Genomic DNA, 18,789 nt, shown 5'->3' with positions numbered 1-18,789 from the left:
GCAAATCTCTAGAAGAACTGATGTACCCCTTGGAAGACCTCTGTGTACTCTCAGTGATACATGTACCCCTGGTTGAGAACCACTGCAGTTATGCGTGGGAATAATTGTCTGCAGGATCAGGGCCATAGTTCTTGATGGTAGACCCCTAAAGACAACAGCCCATGAAAAATAGTGCAGTTCATGATTCAAGTAATTTGTTTCAACTTTCCCTCTGACTCATTACATTTCAGTGAATTCAAGGAAGCTGATAAAATAGTTTCTTTATGTCTAGTTATTAATGCAGCAAATTAAGCAATGGACATTCTAAAACACCCTGACATGTTAAACTATTTGTACAGTACAGCTTAGTGAATATTTTTTAGAGTAAAAAATGGTTTAAAACAGACTGTTCAGAAATTTGGAAGAGGGGATCATATCAATAGTTAATGCTCCCTTCTGCATTCCCTTAAAAGGTGGTATCTCTGTTTAGCTGGTTGGGTATGTCTACACTACGGGATTATTCCGATTTTACATAAACCAGTTTTGTAAAACAGATTGTATAAAGTCGAGTGCACGCGGCCACACTAAGCACATTAATTCGGCGGTGTGCATCTATGTACCGAGGCTAACGTCGATTTCCGGAGCGTTGCACTGTGGGTAGTTATCCCGTAGCTATCCCATAGTTCCCGCAGTCTCCCCCGCCCATTGGAATTCTGGGTTGAGATCCCAGTGCAAAAACAGTGTCGCGGGTGATTCTGGGTAAATGTCGTCACTCAATCCTTCCTCCGTGAAAGCAACGGCAGACAATCATTTCGCGCCCTTTTTCCCTGGATTGCCCTGGCAGACGCCATGGCATGGCAACCATGGAGTCCGTTTTGCCTTGTCACTGTCACCGTCTGTGTACTGGATGCTGCTGACAGACGCGGTACTGCAGTGCTACACAGCAGCATTCATTTGCCTTTGCAAGGTAGCAGACACGGTTACCATCCCTATTGCACCGTCTGCCATTGTAAATTGGCGATGAGATGATGGTTATCAGTCGTTTTGTACCGTCTGCTGCTGTCATGAGTGCTCCTGGCTGGCCTCGCTGAGGTCGGCCGGGGGCGCATGGACAAAAATGGGAATGACTCCCCGGGTCATTCCCTTCTTTATGTTTTGTCTAACAATAGAGTCAGTCCTGCCTAGAATATGGGGCAAGTGTACTAGAGAACCAGAGAGCACAGCCGCTCCATGTCAGAGCCCCAGAGATCCCACAGAAATGATGAGCTGCATGCCATTCTGGGGGGTGCCCCTGCAACAACCCCACCCGTTGCTTCCCTCCTCCCCCAACCCTCCTAGGCTACCGTGGCAGTGTCCCCCCATTTGTGTGATGAAGTAATAAAGAATGCAGGAATAAGAAACACTGACTTTTTAGTGAGATAAAATGAGGGGGAGTACGCCTCCAGCTGCTATGATAGTCCAGGCAGTACAGAATCTTTTCTTTAGACATGAAAGGGGGGGGACTGATGGAGCTCAGCCTCCAGTTGCTATGATGAGGACGGTTACCAGCCATTTTGTACCATCTGCCGGGAATGACTGGGAGTCATTCCCATTTTTACCCAGGCGCCCCCGGCCGACCTCACCGAGGCCAGCCAGGAGCACTCACGGGCTGATGTTGAAGATGGATATCAGTCATATTGCACCATCTGCCACCGGGAAGGGGATGCTGGTGTTCAGCACTGCAGCACCCCGTCTACCAGCAGCATGCAGTAGACATAGGGTGACATTGAAAAAAGGTGAGAAACGTTTTTTTTCCTTTTCTTTCGGGGCGGGGGGAAGGGTGTAAATTGACAACATATACCCTGACCCTTCAGGCATTGGGAGCTCAGCCAAGAATAAAAATGCTTTTCGGAGACTGCGGGGACTCTGGGATAGCTGGAGTCCTCAGTACCCCCTCCCTCCCTTCATGAGCATCCATTTGATTCTTTGGCTTTCCGTTACGCTTGTCATGTAGCACTGTGCTGTGGACTCTGTAGCATAGCCTGGAGATTTTTTCAAATGCTTTGGCATTTCGTCTTCTGTAACGGAGCTCTGATAGAACAGATTTGTCTCCCCATACAGCGATCAGATCCAGTATCTCCCGTACGGTCCATGCTGGAGCTCTTTTTGGATTTGGGACTGCATCGCCACCCATGCTGATCAGAGCTCCACGCTGGGCAAACAGGAAATGAAATTCAAAAGTTCGCGGGGCTTTTCCTGTCTACCTGGCCAGTGCATCCGAGTTCAGATTGCTTTCCAGAGCGGTCACAATGGTGCACTGTGGGACACCGCCCGGAGGCCAATACCGTCGATTTGCGGCCACACTAACCCAAATCCGACATGGCAATACCGATTTCAGCACTACTCCCCTTGTTGGGTAGGAGTACAGAAATCGGTTTAAAGAGCCCTTTATATCGATATAAAGGGCTTAGTTGTGTGGACGGGTGCAGGGTTAAATCGGTTTAACGCTGCTAAATTCGGTTTAAACGCGTAGTGTAGACCAGGCCTTAGAGCCCCAAGCATTCTTCCAAGCACTTCGAAGGCATACGTTTAGGGACACCATCCTTCTGGCCAGAAGGACTGCACAGGATCCACACCGAGCTCTCATCACTTCCTGTACCAGTCCCTACATCTCTACAAAGCACACAGCTTCTGCAGCACTCCTTCTTCTCAAGGCATTCCTGACCAGGAATCTAGCCTGGAGATCTCATGTGCCAGTGCTTACTTTGTTCCAGAGCTGAGCCACGTGGGGCACCTCTCAGCTTGGCAGTTCAGAGCCCCAGCACCATTGGACTTGCTGTGTCTGTTATGAAAGTAAAAAAAAAAAAAATTGCTTGAACCCCAGCACCTAATTGGTTGTAACTCTTTCATTACAAATTAAGCACTGACCAGTGCACATCACCAAGTGCCCACCAGATAATTTCTCTTTACTGAGGGTTCCACCTGAAGATGTTTCTTCCAAACCTCTCAGTTTGTGGATATTAAAAAGTAGCAAAGGGTAAAAAGTATGTTTGATCATATGGTTGTGTCTCTTGAAATCACAATACGCAGGATCTTTCCGGCTTCTGTGCTTCATTTCAGAATCACATGGTATCATTAGAAAAGTAATCATTTACTCTTGTAAATCTGTGTACTGTGCTGAAGTGAATATCCTCAGAATCTGCCAGTGTTCTTGAGACAAGACTGACCCACATAGGTGTTAGATCTCTGGGCCCCAACTGATCTAACATCCACCTCTCTGTCTGATACATAGGCAATATAAAAAGCTAGTGGAAGGTTTAAATTATTGGATTGCTGTTTCTCTCTCCCCTACCCCCAACTAGAATTACACCTGCATAAAACAAGAATCAGGCATAACATTTTGAATAGAACATTTAAAACTTTAGTAGGATAGTCGCAAACACAACATGAGCATCCTAGCTCAGTGTTGCGTTGTATCCTAACCACGCTCAACAGGCATTGAAATCGTTCAGACCAAGACTACCAATTATAATTATACCCTGCTCTAATTGTGGTTTTTTTTAATCAGTAGGTCACAAAGCACTTTACAAAAGAGGCAAGTATCATTATCCCCATTTTATAGATGGGGGAAACTGAGGCACTGAGAGGTGAAGTTACTGGGCCAACTATTAATTAGGTTGGGAAATAAAGGAGAAACAACCTGATATTTTGGATAGGGATAGGCTCAAGTTACACTACTTGGATCTGAATTTCAAACACTCATAAACTCTTGGTATTTAGAAGTGAAGTTTTAGATGGGGCTCATATCTATGTTTGGGAAATATAACTGATAAGATAGGTAGTCTTATCAGTACTTTCTCAGCTTCTCAAGAACACCATTTGATTACAGAATTAGAAAAAGTTTCTTCTTTCTCAGTGATTTCAACACAGTAGTATTTAAGTGCTCCTGTTTCACATTGATATAGCCATGTAAGGCGATTGGAGAGGAAAGGATAATCATGATGAGAGAAACATCACATCAGTCTTCCTATTTAGCAGTTCAAAATTCTTCTGTGAAAACTGTTGTTAAAGCAATTCAGTAACACTTTTCACAGCCTGGACAAGAAACATTACACAATAAGGCATAATCGTATTGTGCCAACTCTGCACCCCTTCTCTGAGCTGGACACAGGTGCTGGTAGATGTCCTAAGGTAGGTTCAGATGCATGCTATTTCTCTTTTTGGTTTGGGCATAAACCCCCTTTGCTTACATGGATCCAGAGGCCCCTAACGCAAAGGCCCAATTTCACACACAGGAATTCTGAGACCATTTATATAAAGGAATATAAGCAAGGGAATGGGTACAGACTGATGGGCCGAAAGGGGATGGGGGACTGAAGGGAATTCAACAGCGACAGTGAAACAATAGTACCATACCTCCCCTTTCCGGCCCCCCAAAGGTACCCAAAACCTTCACACACATGCGCAGCCCACCTGAGGCCTCAGATCACACCAGTGGTGCACATAAAGCAGAAATGTGGGGTGCGCTGCTCAGTGGCTGCTCAGTTTGGACCTCTGACCTGTCAGGGTACCCTTGCTCCTTGGCTACTCAGCCTTCGCCTGCCCTTGGGACACATATGAGTCTGAATCCAAAGTGTTCACCACCAGTTGCAGTCTAGCAGTGTTCATCACAGGCCTGTTCCTTGGCCTCACAGACACCCACACCCAGTGCAACACAGTCCTTCTCCCTTTCCACCGAGGCGCTTCTCCCCCCTGCCTCTCCACCTACTTCTCCCATCTGTTCTGGAATCCTCCGGCTTCTTGCCCCTCTTGGCAACTGAGCCACCAAAACTTGGCTGCTTGCACTTAGGCACCATCTGCTGGCTTATTATGGTATGTTGTACGACACACGCTATGCTGCAGTGTTCTTCTACAGACACTAGCATTTTACTTAGTTCTAAAAGGTCGCAAACCCCATACTGTTTGACAGTGATCCTGCCTATTTTACTGACTGAAAAAATACATCACCTAAGAGTACTGATTCAGATGCAAGAGGTTGATGCTACCATGCAAAGGGCTGGAAGCCAAGCACAGGCTTGCTTCGAAAGTATTTTTTGCACTACTCAATTAGGAATTTCACCAGGGGGGGGAAAAAATTCAAATGCTTGTTGAAAAATTGGAACAAAATCCAATTATCAACAAAAATTAATAAGGGATAGAATTCTGACATGCAGAAGATGAGCTACTCTGAAGCTAAAACATAGAACAGAATTTGGGTTTATACACTGTTTCCTACTCATAGTATCCATATCCCAAAGTGAAATACAAAGTCATTAGTTGTAAACTGGTAGAGTAGAGACTACGTGTAATCAGAGCAGTTATTGTGTCTTTAATAATAGCTCCTGCTCAGCCTTGAATATTAAAATGTGTTTTATTGAGTGGGAATATTGGGCAAGACACGGGTTATTAATTTCTACCCTCTCTGCAACGTACCATGAGATCTTTGACATACACCAGAGCTGTACACAAGGGACTAAGATAGAAAGGACATTTGTCTAAAAATGTTACAGAAATATTAGCATTGTGGCTATGACCCAAAACCCAGTCAATAAGCATTAGCGCTGACTCAGTGGCCTATTTCACACTCTTTGCACGCTTAATCTAACTATTATTTCCACTCCAGAAAGTCTCAGTCATCTCATTAGTCACTCTGCTTTCTTTCCTTGTTTCATGTTACTCTCAGAAGCAACCTGAGCATATTCTGTGCTTAAATCAAATGCCTACATGTTGGCTTTGTTGGAGGCTTATTAAAATGATTGTGCAAAATATTAAATGATGACCAGTTTCACTGTCCTTTTTTCTAAGTCTATTGGAAATTCCTCTAAAGACAAGGGGGCAACAGGGACTGAAATGTAGCAAATGTTAACCCTAAAACCGGGGAAGCAACTATGTGCAGTTGCTATAATGTTTTTGAGGATTATATTCCTTCCATTGCTGTCTGGCACATGCACAAGGGAGAGGCAGTTAACTGGATTTATATATGGTTGGGGATCTTGAAGTTAGCAATCTGCAAATTCAGACTGAATGCTCTAGCGTCCTCTCCCCCACCTTTAGAGTGTTGTTAAAATAGAACCAGAATAAAAATGACTAAACTGAGCTGGCTTTGATAGTTCAATAAAGAGAACTTTGACAGCATTTCTGCAAGGAACTGGACAGGGAAGGAAATAGCTGGTGAAATATAGAGCCTTCTATCTCAAACTGGTGAGTTCAAGTCCAGTCCAAAATTGTAGCAACTTTTGGTAACTACAACATGAGGTCTATTTGAAATGAACCTAGTGGCTCCAGTCGAGTTCCCAACAGATAAGAATCCACACAATCATGTCACCCTTGCCAATGGAGTTAACAAAGAAACTAAGGACTGAATGGTTATATTGCCTCAACCTACCACTAAACCCTAGATGTCCGTTCTCCAGGGTGTTGCTGGGATAGTGTATGGCAACCTGACTTGCCACTGCCTGTGCTATATCTCTTCTATGGATAAGTAGAAGAATTCAGTCAGAGTTCCAATCCAGCACCCTTCACTACAGTCACATGATTTTGGTAACTCAAGTGATTGGCACCCAGGTTGGCCTAGCAGCAGTGTGAGTGTCCACACTGCAAAGACACAGGGGAATTGCTGCATCCACACTGGTACTGTACTCATGCCTGTAAGGCCGTAGAACTTCTGGGAGCACATCCCATAGTTCTTAGTCCTGCTCTAAGCTGCGCACTCTATGCTTCCAAAAAAATAAATTCATATTTTGGGACAATCTGGGCACCTGTGTGGAAGTGGTCTTAGCCCACCAATTCAATGAAGTACTTCTTGTTTGGCATTCTCTAGATTTCTGTCCAGAGTGGACCTCTGTCCCAATCTATGGGTAACCATGGCTCCTACTCTGAGATGTTAGCATTAATGCAACTCAAGATGGATACAGGACATCAGACACAACAGAGGGCATTTCAGTAGCCACTCGTCATCCTGAGAAAACAATGGCAGTAGGGCTTGTTAAGGAGATCATGCAGGCTGCATGCAGATATGGAGCAGTGGAGACAGCTGATGCAGCTTTTAATAGCTGTGGAATCCCAGTAAGCTGATTGGCAATTCTGGAGCAGGACCACAAGCAGAGCGATGGGACTGCATTATCATGCGGACCTAGGATGTTGACTGTTAGTGGTTCTAGAACTTATGTATGAGGAAATATGCCTTTCTGGAGTGTGTGATGAGCTTCCCTTGGACTTTAAGTACCGGGACATGCAGCTGAGAGAGGCCAGAAGTGAGTTGCAATTGCCATCTGGAAGCAGGTTACCACAGACTGTGACAGGTCGGTGGCTAATCATTTTGCCATTGGCAACTAGGGTGACCAGATGTCCCAATTTTATAGGGAAAGTCCTAATATTTGGGGCTTTGCCAGTTACCCCCATCCACTGTCCTGATTTTTCACACTTGCTGTCTGGTCACCCTGTGTGGCAATGGATGTTTACAAGCTAATATTGCTGTGGTTCACCTATAGATGGTAAAAATTGCTAATGTCTGTGTAATAAAAGCGGGTTCTGAGTGAATGGGCTTTTCAGACTGAGCTAGGGCTATAAATGGCACACACATGCTCAAAGTCCATTTCCCCCCACCCCCCGCACAAGTTACACATAATGTAAAATAGAAAGGATACTACTAGCTCATTAATCAGGCCTTAGGGCAAAATAACTCACCACCTCAGTCTCAAAACAAAGGGCCCAACCTTTTTCCCACTGAGAAGTCACCAGGAAAACTCCCATTTACTTCATTGCGGGTAAGAATGTGCAGGCAATCACAGAAACAATTGTATATTTACTGGGAAATGATTGTTTGCTGGCTGACTGCTTTGCTTGAAAAGAGAAGGAAGCCAATCAGAAGAGTTCAGCAGCTGACAAAGGAAAAGACCTTTTATAGCATAAAATCATTGATTAAAGAAAAAAACCCTAAAGACAATCATTCAAATCATAGAATATCAAGGTTGGAAGGGACCTCAGGAGGTCATCTAGTCCAACCCCTTGCTCAAAGCAGGACCAAGCCCCAACTAAATCTCGAGCTCCTTATCAAAATGCAACAAGTGATTTATGAATCACAGTTTCTATCAAACTTTTAAAAGACCAAGAAAATTAGGACTCTAGCCCATAGTCCACTTAAATATAACTTTGCACTCTTTTGTTATTATCTGGAACTTTTAAAAATTCATCCTGGCTTCATTGAAAGCCCTGTGTTTTCCTTCATGAAACAGGCTGGCTTTCTGACCTTTAGTGCTTCCTGAATATTTTTTATCTTATCCCACTCTTATCCCAGTTTCTGGTCACTAATAATTGATTTTCAGAATGAGAACCCCGGACACCTGAAATAGCACTCCCAGCATGTCACAAAAGTTCATTCTGAGTTCAGCTGCAATTGTCATCATCTCCTAAATTATTGCATTTGTCAGTTGTTTGTACAGTAATGGGCTTGTAATATTGTGTCAGACAGTTTTAGTAGCTAGCACCTCAGTAAGATGCTGTCTTTTGCTAAGAGCAGTATTTCAGCTATATCTAAATCTGATTAAAAATATATTTAAAACCTTTATTTATTGCTTTGATTGCAGCTGGACTGTAATAAACTAAGGTCCATCACTGTGGTGATTATCAAAATAGCCATATAGGATAAATTGACTCTTGATGCCAATTACTTTCCAAATAACATGTAATAACTGGTAATGATCTGCCTCAGGTTTTTAACGATCTAATTGTTCAATCCTGTAAATTTAATCTAGATACCTGAATGAGTGGGGAAATGCACTAACATTTATCCCTCTCTCTTACTATTAAAAAACCCCACCACTAACAAAAACCACATGCCACCACCACTACAATGAGGTTTTTAATTTCTCCCAGAGACTGGGATATGAAACATTGTTTAAATATCTCCTCTAAAAGGTAGCACATCTTACCTAGTCTCACACATCCTGTGCATTGCCAACTCATAAAATTCTATTATGACTTTTGTGATACGTGGTGTGTGTTCTTAAATCCCCAACTCTTGGAATCTTTTTATTATGTGAAAATCTCAACTTTCATTGTCTAGGGGGAAAATGTTAAGTTTCTGCCCCAGGGTTGTGTAGAAAAGCTTGCCGACATGAACCCTAAAGGCTCAAAAACCAGAAGGCAAATAAGAACCCAATATCTGTATATATACTTTTATCTCATGATTTTGAAACCAATCTAATTTTTGGCCTAATTTATGATTTTTTTGAATGCTTAGGGCTGCAAGCATCAGTACAAGATTGAGTCCTGATCTTATAGGTGGGGCTGGTAGCACCACCTACTATTAAGATTGCCTGACACCTTGCATTATAAGACCCTGTTTTCAGTTGCTTATAATTCTGCCAAACTTTGACTATATGGGTTGAAATGGTCCGTGTTGGATGTCTGCTTCAGGCTGAATTTATTTATTTAGTTTCATTTCAACCAAAACTGTTCAGCCATATCTGAGAACAAGACTAGGAAACCGTAAATTTTGCCCTGGTTAAACAACTTCTGAGACCTTTTCTCTGAAATGATATGGGGGTGCGGGGAGGGGAGCTTGCTTTGGAGCAGGGACTTGAAATTTGGTCTTTGTGTCAGGGATGTACCTTTTATCATCTCTGTGAAAATCTGCCCAAATTTGGCCAAGGTTTAAGCCTTTGAAAAATTTCAGTTTGCACATGCTCAGTAGAGACTTCTTAGATTTTAGCGGCTAAATCCCCTGAAGATTCCATGAGCACATTACAGCCCGGGTCTGAGCAGGACTTGTTCTGCAGTTACAGCTCTGGGCTGCTCCAGGCCAAGCTGAATCAGAGCCAAGGCACTGGAACTGAAAGTAGACACTGGGCTCTTAATGGCCCCTCTGCTGGGCCCAGGCAGTGAGGAGGACGGTGCTGCAAGGAAAGAGCCAGACCTGAGGGAGAATAGATAGAACAAGGAGCCTGAGGGGGGCTGCATGCTGACGGAGGGGTGGGGTGGGGTGGGGAGAGGGAGACTTGGGCAGGCTGGTCAAGGAGACTGGCACTGGCTGAATAAAGAGACTGGAATTATGAGCTAGGGAAGGCCATGGGGAGGGAGACGTGTTTCAGATCAGGAGTTGGGGCAGGAGAGAGACTAAGACTGGAAGCCAGGGAAGGTAATGGGGAGCAAGCCAGTAGGTGGGAGGAGTCTGGAACTGAGTGGGGGCAGGGTGAAGGAAGTGACCAGGGAAGGGAGAGAGCTCTGAGGAGCTGGGTGCACAGGAGAAGTGGGACTGACTGGACAAAGAGACTGGTTCAAAGAGCTGGGAAGCAAGAGAGAACAGTGAAGTTGGATGAGGAGACTAGGGAAGGAGACTGGGAATGTGGGTGGAGGGAACAACTGGAGGCCAGGGTGGAGGAGAGAGGGAGACTGGATGAGAAGCCAGGAGGGGAGAACTGGGACTGGCTGAGCAAAGAGGTTGGGACTGGAGTGAGAAGCCTGAGACATGGAGACTGGGAGCTGCAAAGTAAAGAGAATGAGATTGGAAGAAGGAGCCAGGAGTGAGGAAGCAACAGGATTGGAACAGGCTGGAGAAGGGGTCATGCTTGCAGGGGAATAAACAGAAAAATCCATGCCTAGTAGAGTACACTCCCCATTAGAGCCTGGAATGGAAAGCAAGATCCTTGAGTCTCACCATTCCTCTGTTGTCAGTAAATATGTGTGAAACCCACTGGCAAAGTGTCCTGTCCCGCCTCTAGTGCTGGTCCACATACAGGATGATAATCTACTACTGCTATCAGTTATTCTGTTAACTCAAATGGAAGAGGTCTGTGTGGCAGAAGGAATGAGGCAGGGGATTACAGGAAGACCATGAGTGTGTCCTTTCTCTTCCTGCAATCCCCTTCCCCGTACCTTCCAACTTCTGCAACAAATGAAGCAGGGGTCTGACAGACAACAGCCTTCTTTACTACATAATCATGATTCATCTCCAGAGCAGGTCTATCCTGTGCACTGAAAGATGCTGGGGTCCCATGGAAAAAATAGTATGTGGTCATGTAGTTAAAGACTGTATCATAATGCAAATGCACAAAGGGGTGGCATGGAAAACCTAACTCCAGCATTTCCTGACTTCTGGAGATTTTTAAACTGACATCTTTTAGGATTGTCTTTGCAACCTTAACAGTGGTTTTTTTTAACATCATTTTTGTGTGTAAAAGGAAAAAGGGCATTCTTTGGGGATCAACAGCAGTGGGAAAAATTAGAATTTGTCTCAAGTGGATTCAACTGCTAATTTAACAGTACTGCAATAGTGCCGTACATTACAGTGGGAAGTTTGGCATACTTGGAAAACATTACATTCTGTCTAAATTACAGAACCAGATCTTCAGCTGATATAAATCAGTGCAGCACTGTTGACTTGAATTAACCAATGCCTACTGACACTGAGGATCTAACCCATTATATAGACATCCTTCAGCACTTACAATTGTTTCTTTCTACAATATGTGGTCATGATCATTAGCTAGATTGTGTATGATAAAGTTTCTTTGCTATCATTTCAGGTACCGTATGCTATATTTGTAGATAGTTGGGTTAGGATTGCAAAATCCCCTTTCCTCCTCTGCTTTCTCATTGAAAATAAATGAATTAGAAAAGTGGGAAGAGAAGAAAAGGAGGAAAGAATTCCAACACACAGGGCAAATCAGATATTTCAAAAGCAAGGATGATTGTTTACATAAAGCCAGTACATGAGGTTAATGTCCGATGGAATTTAACCATCCCTTCTCTTCTTTGTCTTTGTTTTTCTTCACTGCTGCTGTTTTGCTTGGAAGGTGGTCTTCAGTAAATACTGCAATTCCAGAGATATTGTGGACCTCTTCTGCATTGCAACTGGGTTACCAAGGTAGGTATCACTAGGCACATTTGACAAGGGCTAACACACCTTCCACCTTGGTTCCTTCCCTCTTCAGAACAATTCAGAAGTCACCCCAAAATGGAACCCCTCACCCAACAATCCCTGAGTTTTGGAAAGAGGAGAAGATATTTCAAAATCCAGACCTGAACCCAGATTTGGATTTTGCATCTCAGGCATATCTCAAGTTACAGTAAGTGGGAATCAGAAATTGGGGTACCAGTAATTCATGCATAAATATAAATAGAAGAGGGCTTAATGCTCTATTGGAAGGTGCTCAGATATCACAATATTGGTCTGGTATAAGGAATAGAATAGAAGAGAGGGGTGTTTTGAGAAACTGTGCACAGACAAGCCCAGTCAAGGATACCAGTTTTACATTTGGGGCACTGTCAAATAGAACTATACCAATCTTGTTCAAGGTTCCTGGTATCCAAACAGAGTACCCACTAGAATTGTACACAAGTGAGACAAACAAACAAAAATGTCACTGAGTCCCTTGTTCCAGGCCATGTTCTCCTTTATTTGGGTTATTTCTATGGAGGGGGCGTGGTCTAAAAATTCCATGCGTCTCCACTCCTGGAGTTTCTTGTTAATTGTTTCATTTGGGATAGAGTTTGGTGTTCCTATCCTCCACAAAAGGAGTTGGCCGGAGGTTTCACCCATGAATCTGGGGGAATCAGCCAGCAGCCCTGTGTCTGTGCACTGGAGTCCAGTTCCCTCTGCTCCCCGGACATCACAGGACCCTCGAAAAGGGGTATGCAGAAAGGAGGAGGATGTCCCTTAGATGTACATGCCCACAGTACAAAACCCAAGAAAAACAACAACAAATCACTAAATCACAGGGTTATTGAGTGTGGTTAACTCTGTGGGCATCTGGAGAATCCTATTGACTATGATTTACATAAAACTTTGGGATGGAATCCAATAAGTTTTGCTGTTTATCCTTGCTATTACCCCTCCTTTAATATTGGAGAGATCAACAATTGTCGTTTGCCTGTGATGTCAAACACTTCCACTGTCACTCGGAAAACCTTGTTTAACAACGTAAGCCATTCATGGACAATAACAGGAGGGTTTCAGTTAAACAGGCTGGGTTATGGTTTGTTTTAAATAGGGCCGTACAAAGGGCTGCTGAAGTTTCACTAATTTCAGACAAGCTTCTGGTGAGCCCATTTCAGTCTGTGGTGCCAAAACTAGCAACATAATCTTCAGAAAACATTGCCCTCTTTTCAGTTGCTGTTGCTGTTTTGTTTTTGTTTGTTGTGAAGGAGTTTCTTTAACACTTTCAGAGTTCCCTTTTGTAAAAGAAGTGAATAACAACACTGATAATCACTTGTGTAGAATGAAGGGGGTTGGATTTTGTATGTATTATCTCAAGGTAAGTATTTTTATTGATTTTTAACTCAGTCAGTATATATCTGCCAAGTCAATAAATCATGATACCTCCTCAGTGGAAGTCAGTATCTGATTATTCAGCAGCACAGCATATGTGATTTTATAGGGAGCAAAGTTCCCTCTGGGGACAGACAAGAGTACAGTTGCATTTTAGTCACAAATGTCTCTTGTGGTTGTACTGTACAGAACATAGCCATTAAGGACTTAATTTTCCATGGCCTTGCCCCTTGTGTAGTCATCTACACTGGTTCAAAATGGGTGCAATTGTAGCTACTCAGAATGGGAGTGTTTTAAGCCCACTTAGCCAGTTATACCAGTGCAATGCAAGGTCTGAGGCAGCGCAGAATCAGGACTATCACTTTCTAGGTTAAATAAACCTCTTTTGATTTGTGTCTTTCAGGAACACAACTATCTCACTTTTGACGGTTGATAATTGCATGGTATCCATCGATCCAACAATGCCAGCAAACTCAGAGAGGTAAGCCTGAGGCGGGTTCGATCCTGTAAAACAGCATCAAGCCAAGGGAAAAGGGTTTGCTTAGCCACAAACACCTTTCCTGTGCAACGTGACAGGAGAGCCTGTGTAGGGGGAGGTAGCTGTCAGCAGAAGTTGGGCACAAGATTATAACACGAATGCCTCTTTGGTTTTTAATTTTACCTGTTATTAAAGTAGGCGGAGCTATCTGAGGAAAAACTACTGCATATAAGTTTTTAATATAGAACATCTTTTTACAACCCACTATGTTTACTCCAAGGGCTCCCAGCTCCCTTAATTCACAGGCTTCTTTATTTCTCTGTTAGAATTTAGGGATGTCAGTATTTAGAAACTGGGGGTCCTGGCTTTTATAAGGTGTGGAATCATATACATGCTGCTCCAAGCCCAACACGGCTCTAAACCCCATTTACTTTTGTTCCCTGGCATCTCAGCACTTGCTCTGCCTTGCTATTTTTTTCACCGTGGCCACTCTCATTAGTCTTTATTTATTTGTATTACCGCAGTGCCTAGCCCCCACCCCAGTCATGAGCCAGGACCTCACTGTGCTAGGCACTGTACAAACAGAACAAAAAGACTGTCCCTGCCCCAAGGAACTTTCTTCTTCCTAGTGACCATTTCCTTGACACCTCTATTTCCAAGCTAACCTGACTCTTCTCAAAGGGGAAAGATTTCTGCTGTGCTTGCAGTGTGACAATGGTGTATTCTGGTGGCACTAAAGCAGCCTGACCAAGTCCTTTACCACCAATGCAGTGGCAAATTTGAAGGTGATAAGTTCATAGAAAGTGCATGTTCTTTATTTCCATGGGTAAATTTTCAACCCACAAATTTCAAGCCAGCTCAGAATACATCCATATACTTCCTCCCACTCTTCATGGCATGTATACCAGTCCTATACAGAAAACACAGTGTTTTATCAATGTCATTGTAACCAGCCCTCTTGGATATTTTGCAGTACTCCGTATAAAGTGAGACCTGTGGCCACTGGACAGTTATCAGGTAAAACACCTTTATTTTAGCCATATTTACTAAAACACCTTTGACTGAGCTGGTAGTTTGGGATTTAAAAAATCTGGGAAATGTATAACTTGTATGTTCTCTAGCTGTAATGCAAAACAAAATTGATCTGACATGGCTGTAACTATGCCATAATCAGGAACTGTGCAAAATATTTAACTCCCAAGTAAAAAGTGGTTAAAATCAGCCGGTATTCAAGTTGGAGACACATCTGTGAACATGTAGGATGGAATTTTCAAAAGTACTCCCCATTGGTCGAACTCTGCTCCCACTGAGGTCAATGCTAAAGGTATCAGGGTATGTCTACACAGCAACTAGACACCCATGGCTGGTCTGTGCCAGCCACTCAGGTTCAGGATGTGGGGCTGTTTCATTGCTGTGTAGATGTTTGGGCTCAGGCTGGAGCCTGGGATCTAGGACCCTGCAAGATAGGAAAATCAGATGTGTATAGAGCAATGAAACAGCCCTGCAACCCAAGCCCTGTGAGCCCGATTCAGCTGGCACGGGCCAGCCACGGGTGTCTAGTTGCTGTGTAGACATACTGTTCCCATTGAGGTCAATAAGGGTAGGGCCATTGCTGATCACTTTTGAAAACCCCAGGTGTAGTATTTTGTTAGATTTTTTTTTTTACCTCTGCAAACATCTCATCAAAGTTGGGCACAACATTTGTACCCTAGGTAGCACTAACAGGCTGAGGAAAGGGGGGTGTTCCTTCAAACATTTACCGGGTGCAGGTTCAGTAGCTTTAAATAAATGCGACATGACTGAAGAAGCCCTGGGTGGACAACAACAGTGCTTTCAGGGGGCTGTTCTCCAAAGCAGCTAAGTTGTTCCCCCTCCAAAGGGAACACAAATGGCACTTTCACTACAGTCCGATCTGCTTCACATTTTCTCTCTGCTTTTGAGCGACATGCTTAGGTCAGCAGCTCCCAGATTTTGGTGTGGGGTGCACAGGACGTCCACAGAGCAGTTGCTTGTGTTCAGCAGAGAGCTGGCTAGTCATGTGATACTGGCTGCTTCTGTCTGGTTCTAGAGCAGTGGTTCTCAAGCTGCGGGTCGGGATCCCATTGTAATGGGGTCGCCAGGGCTGGCGTTAGACTTGCTGGCCAAAGCCCAAACCCCACCACCCAGGGCCAAAGCCCAAGAGCTTCAGTTCTGGGTGGCCAGGCTCAGGTTACAGGCCCCTGCCTGGGGCTGAAGCCCTTGGGCTTCAGCTTTGGTCCCCCGGCCCGAGGTGGTAGGCTCAGGTGGGCTCAGGCTTCAGTCCCCCCTCCTGGGGTCATGTAGTATTTTTTGTTGTCAGAAGGGGGTCGTGGTGCAATTAAGCTTGAGAACCCCAGCTCTAGAGGGATGCTGGATTTGCACTGCAAAGAAGTGTGCAGAGGCCTGTAAAAGCAGCTGCAAACAAGGAAGAATATCATGGCCCTAGCTGCATCTGCTAGCTTCCATTGGGAGAGGAATGTCCAGAGGAAAAGGAAATGAGGCAGCCTGGCAGTATGTCCAGGGGAGATGGGAGGGCCAGGCAATTGGGAAGCATGTCGGAAGGAGGGAACAGGTGATGGAGAAGCATGTGCAAGGGAGCAGGACAAGGGAAAGGAATAGAATAGATTGGAAGGGGGAAAGGGTTTTATGACAATAAAGAGATTAACAAGACTTCACATTGCAGTGACTGCTGAAGACTGAGGAAGGCTATCCAAATGAGAGGAGAGGAGTCCATGTGATAGCAAATAGGAAGGGAGCAAGCCTGTGAGATGCTCTTCTTATTAAAATGTGCTCCACACTGAAAAAGTGTCAGAACTCTTGGCCTAGGAGCTAAATATACCTGCATTATCAAGTGAGAAGGAAAGGGGGTTTAGGAGGTGTGACCTTCCCTAAATACTGACTAGTATCATTGTTTGCCTCATCTACAAAAAGGGACAGATCCTCACTTAGTGTGCATAAGTATGGCTCTGCAGTAAAGCTACGCTGATTTACACTGGCAGAGAGTCTGACCCAATGGCTCCAGGTAGTTTGGTTTTATTTACATGAAGCTCACTTTGTATTTTCCAATTTGCCTTTTCACACTTTCTGATAGTCATCGTTTTTTGGCCAGCTGAAGGGGGTTGGGGGCGGGGAGAATGCTTTGTTTAGAGTACGGCTCATCATTTTAATACTGTCTGTGGTTTCTTGCTTCGTTTTATGAAGTGGGGATTCCCAAAGATCTAAGCTGAAAAGGGTTGGAAATTCCTGGTGGTTTAGTAGCCAAAGCAGGCAAACAGTTTCTGTCCTGGAAAAAGGAAGCAAGTTGGACTGTATGCAAGGGAATTAATGTTTCTTTCGTTTCTGTTTCTCATTTACTTTTAATTTACCATTAATTTTAAACATTCCTGACCTTTTGCAGGGCATAAAAAGAATTGAGAGTGGGAAATTGTTCTTTTTTGTAAAAATGTTCAGTTCTAGTTCTTTCTTTTTAAACAAATCTGACTGCATGAAAGGAGGGTGCAACCACATTCTGCTTTCAAGAGCAACTACTTGGTAGTCAAATAGATGCCAAAAAAGGGTCACAGCAATTTCCAGAAAGGGTGTAGCTAGCACTACTCTTTTCACTGCTCTCTGACATAGCTGGAAAACAGTGAAGTATGGGTAAATGGAGCAAAGAAGAGCATGAAAGATGAGATTGGAAAGTTTGACCCTTAGAAAGGAATATACAAGCAGCAGCTTCACTACAGTGAGGCCTGGTCTATACTACAAAGTTAGGTCAACATAAGCCATATTGCATTGACCTAGTTGTGCATGTGTCTATACTTAAATTTGTCTCCCACCAACGTAAGCGCCCCGTTACAGCAACGCGGTTACACTGCCTCCCCAAGCGGCACTGAGCTATGGTTGATGTACAGAGGTCAATGCTGTGCAAGCAAAGACACTGAGTTACCTGTGTTGACCCTAGCAGTCTCAATTGTGAACTCCACTGCCCAGGAGTCACAGAGACCAGAAGGCCCCTCCTTCCTTTTAACGCCCCATGAATATTTAAAATGCCTTTTCCTGATTGTCCAGCCTGGTGAGCACACCTGGAAGCACTCCACTGTTGTGCACTACTGCCCAGCAGACCATGCTGGCTACATGCTCCACATAAGCTCCAGCTTGGCATAGACAGAAGGTACTGGATCTCCTAGGCCTGTGGCAAGGCAAGGCTGTGCAAGCACAGCTATGGACCTGCCATAGAAATGTGGCCATCTATGAGCAGATTGCATGGGGATTGCAGGAGAAGGTGTACAACAGGGACCAACAGCAGGGCCATGTGAAAGCAAAGGAAATGTGTCAGGCATACCAGAAGGCCAGGAAGGCCAACAGTCAATCCACAGGCCTTCTGTTTTTACAAAGAGCTGCATGACATACTTAGAGGAGAACCCACCACCATGGATACCTCCAGGGAGCCTGAGCCACAGGTCCCTGACCTGAACAGCAAGGAGGATGAGGATGGGAGACAAGCGACCGGGGGAGGGTCCAGCTATGCCATTAGCCAGAACCTGTTTGAAACTCCAATGCATCTAGTCAGTCCTGGCAATCAAGAATGAGTGAGCCCAGTGGAAGGGAAGGATCTTCTGGTAAGTGTGTAAATTTATTTCCCATTACAGTGATGGCACCCCCAACTTAACAGGACACATTTATGGATTTTGCACTATTTTACTTGTAGTAGAAGAGGTAGCAGTACAAAAAAGAGAGATAATGTTATCTGCTTTTCATTCCCCTGTAGAGTTAAGCAAGATCGGAGCCATGAGGAGAAATTCATTTATATTTACAGGGATGTCCCTGGAATCCTTCTGAGAGATCTCGATGAAACTTTCATGGAGGTACTTTGCAGTCCTTTCCTGAAGGTTTCTAGGGATGTCAACCTTATTTCTTCCTCTGCAATAGGACATTTTCCCATGCCAGTCAGCGGTAACTTCAGCTACCATGGCAGTACACAGGCTAGCAGCATACAGGCCTAAGCAACTTTGGGTCACCAGTAGCAGCTGTGATCTTTGTGTCT

General features: G+C 44.3%; 1 protein-coding gene across 2 annotated transcripts in view; it reads left to right on the top strand.

The window, feature by feature from the left end:
* The window catches only part of PDE9A (phosphodiesterase 9A), a 117,935-nt gene that overhangs the window by 34,028 nt on the left and 65,118 nt on the right, over positions 1–18,789 (top strand). For both annotated transcript variants that reach the window (XM_039520886.1, XM_039520885.1), the window contains exons 4-6: positions 11,793–11,863; positions 13,671–13,748; positions 14,719–14,762. In XM_039520886.1, coding sequence (XP_039376820.1) covers positions 11,793–11,863; positions 13,671–13,748; positions 14,719–14,762 — 193 coding nt within the window. The remainder of the gene's footprint in view (positions 1–11,792; positions 11,864–13,670; positions 13,749–14,718; positions 14,763–18,789) is intronic.

The sequence above is a fragment of the Mauremys reevesii genome, linkage group 1 (assembly GCF_016161935.1).
Source record: "Mauremys reevesii isolate NIE-2019 linkage group 1, ASM1616193v1, whole genome shotgun sequence".
Classification (NCBI taxonomy): domain Eukaryota; kingdom Metazoa; phylum Chordata; order Testudines; family Geoemydidae; genus Mauremys; species Mauremys reevesii.
This window is presented reverse-complemented; position numbering and strand designations above follow the sequence as displayed.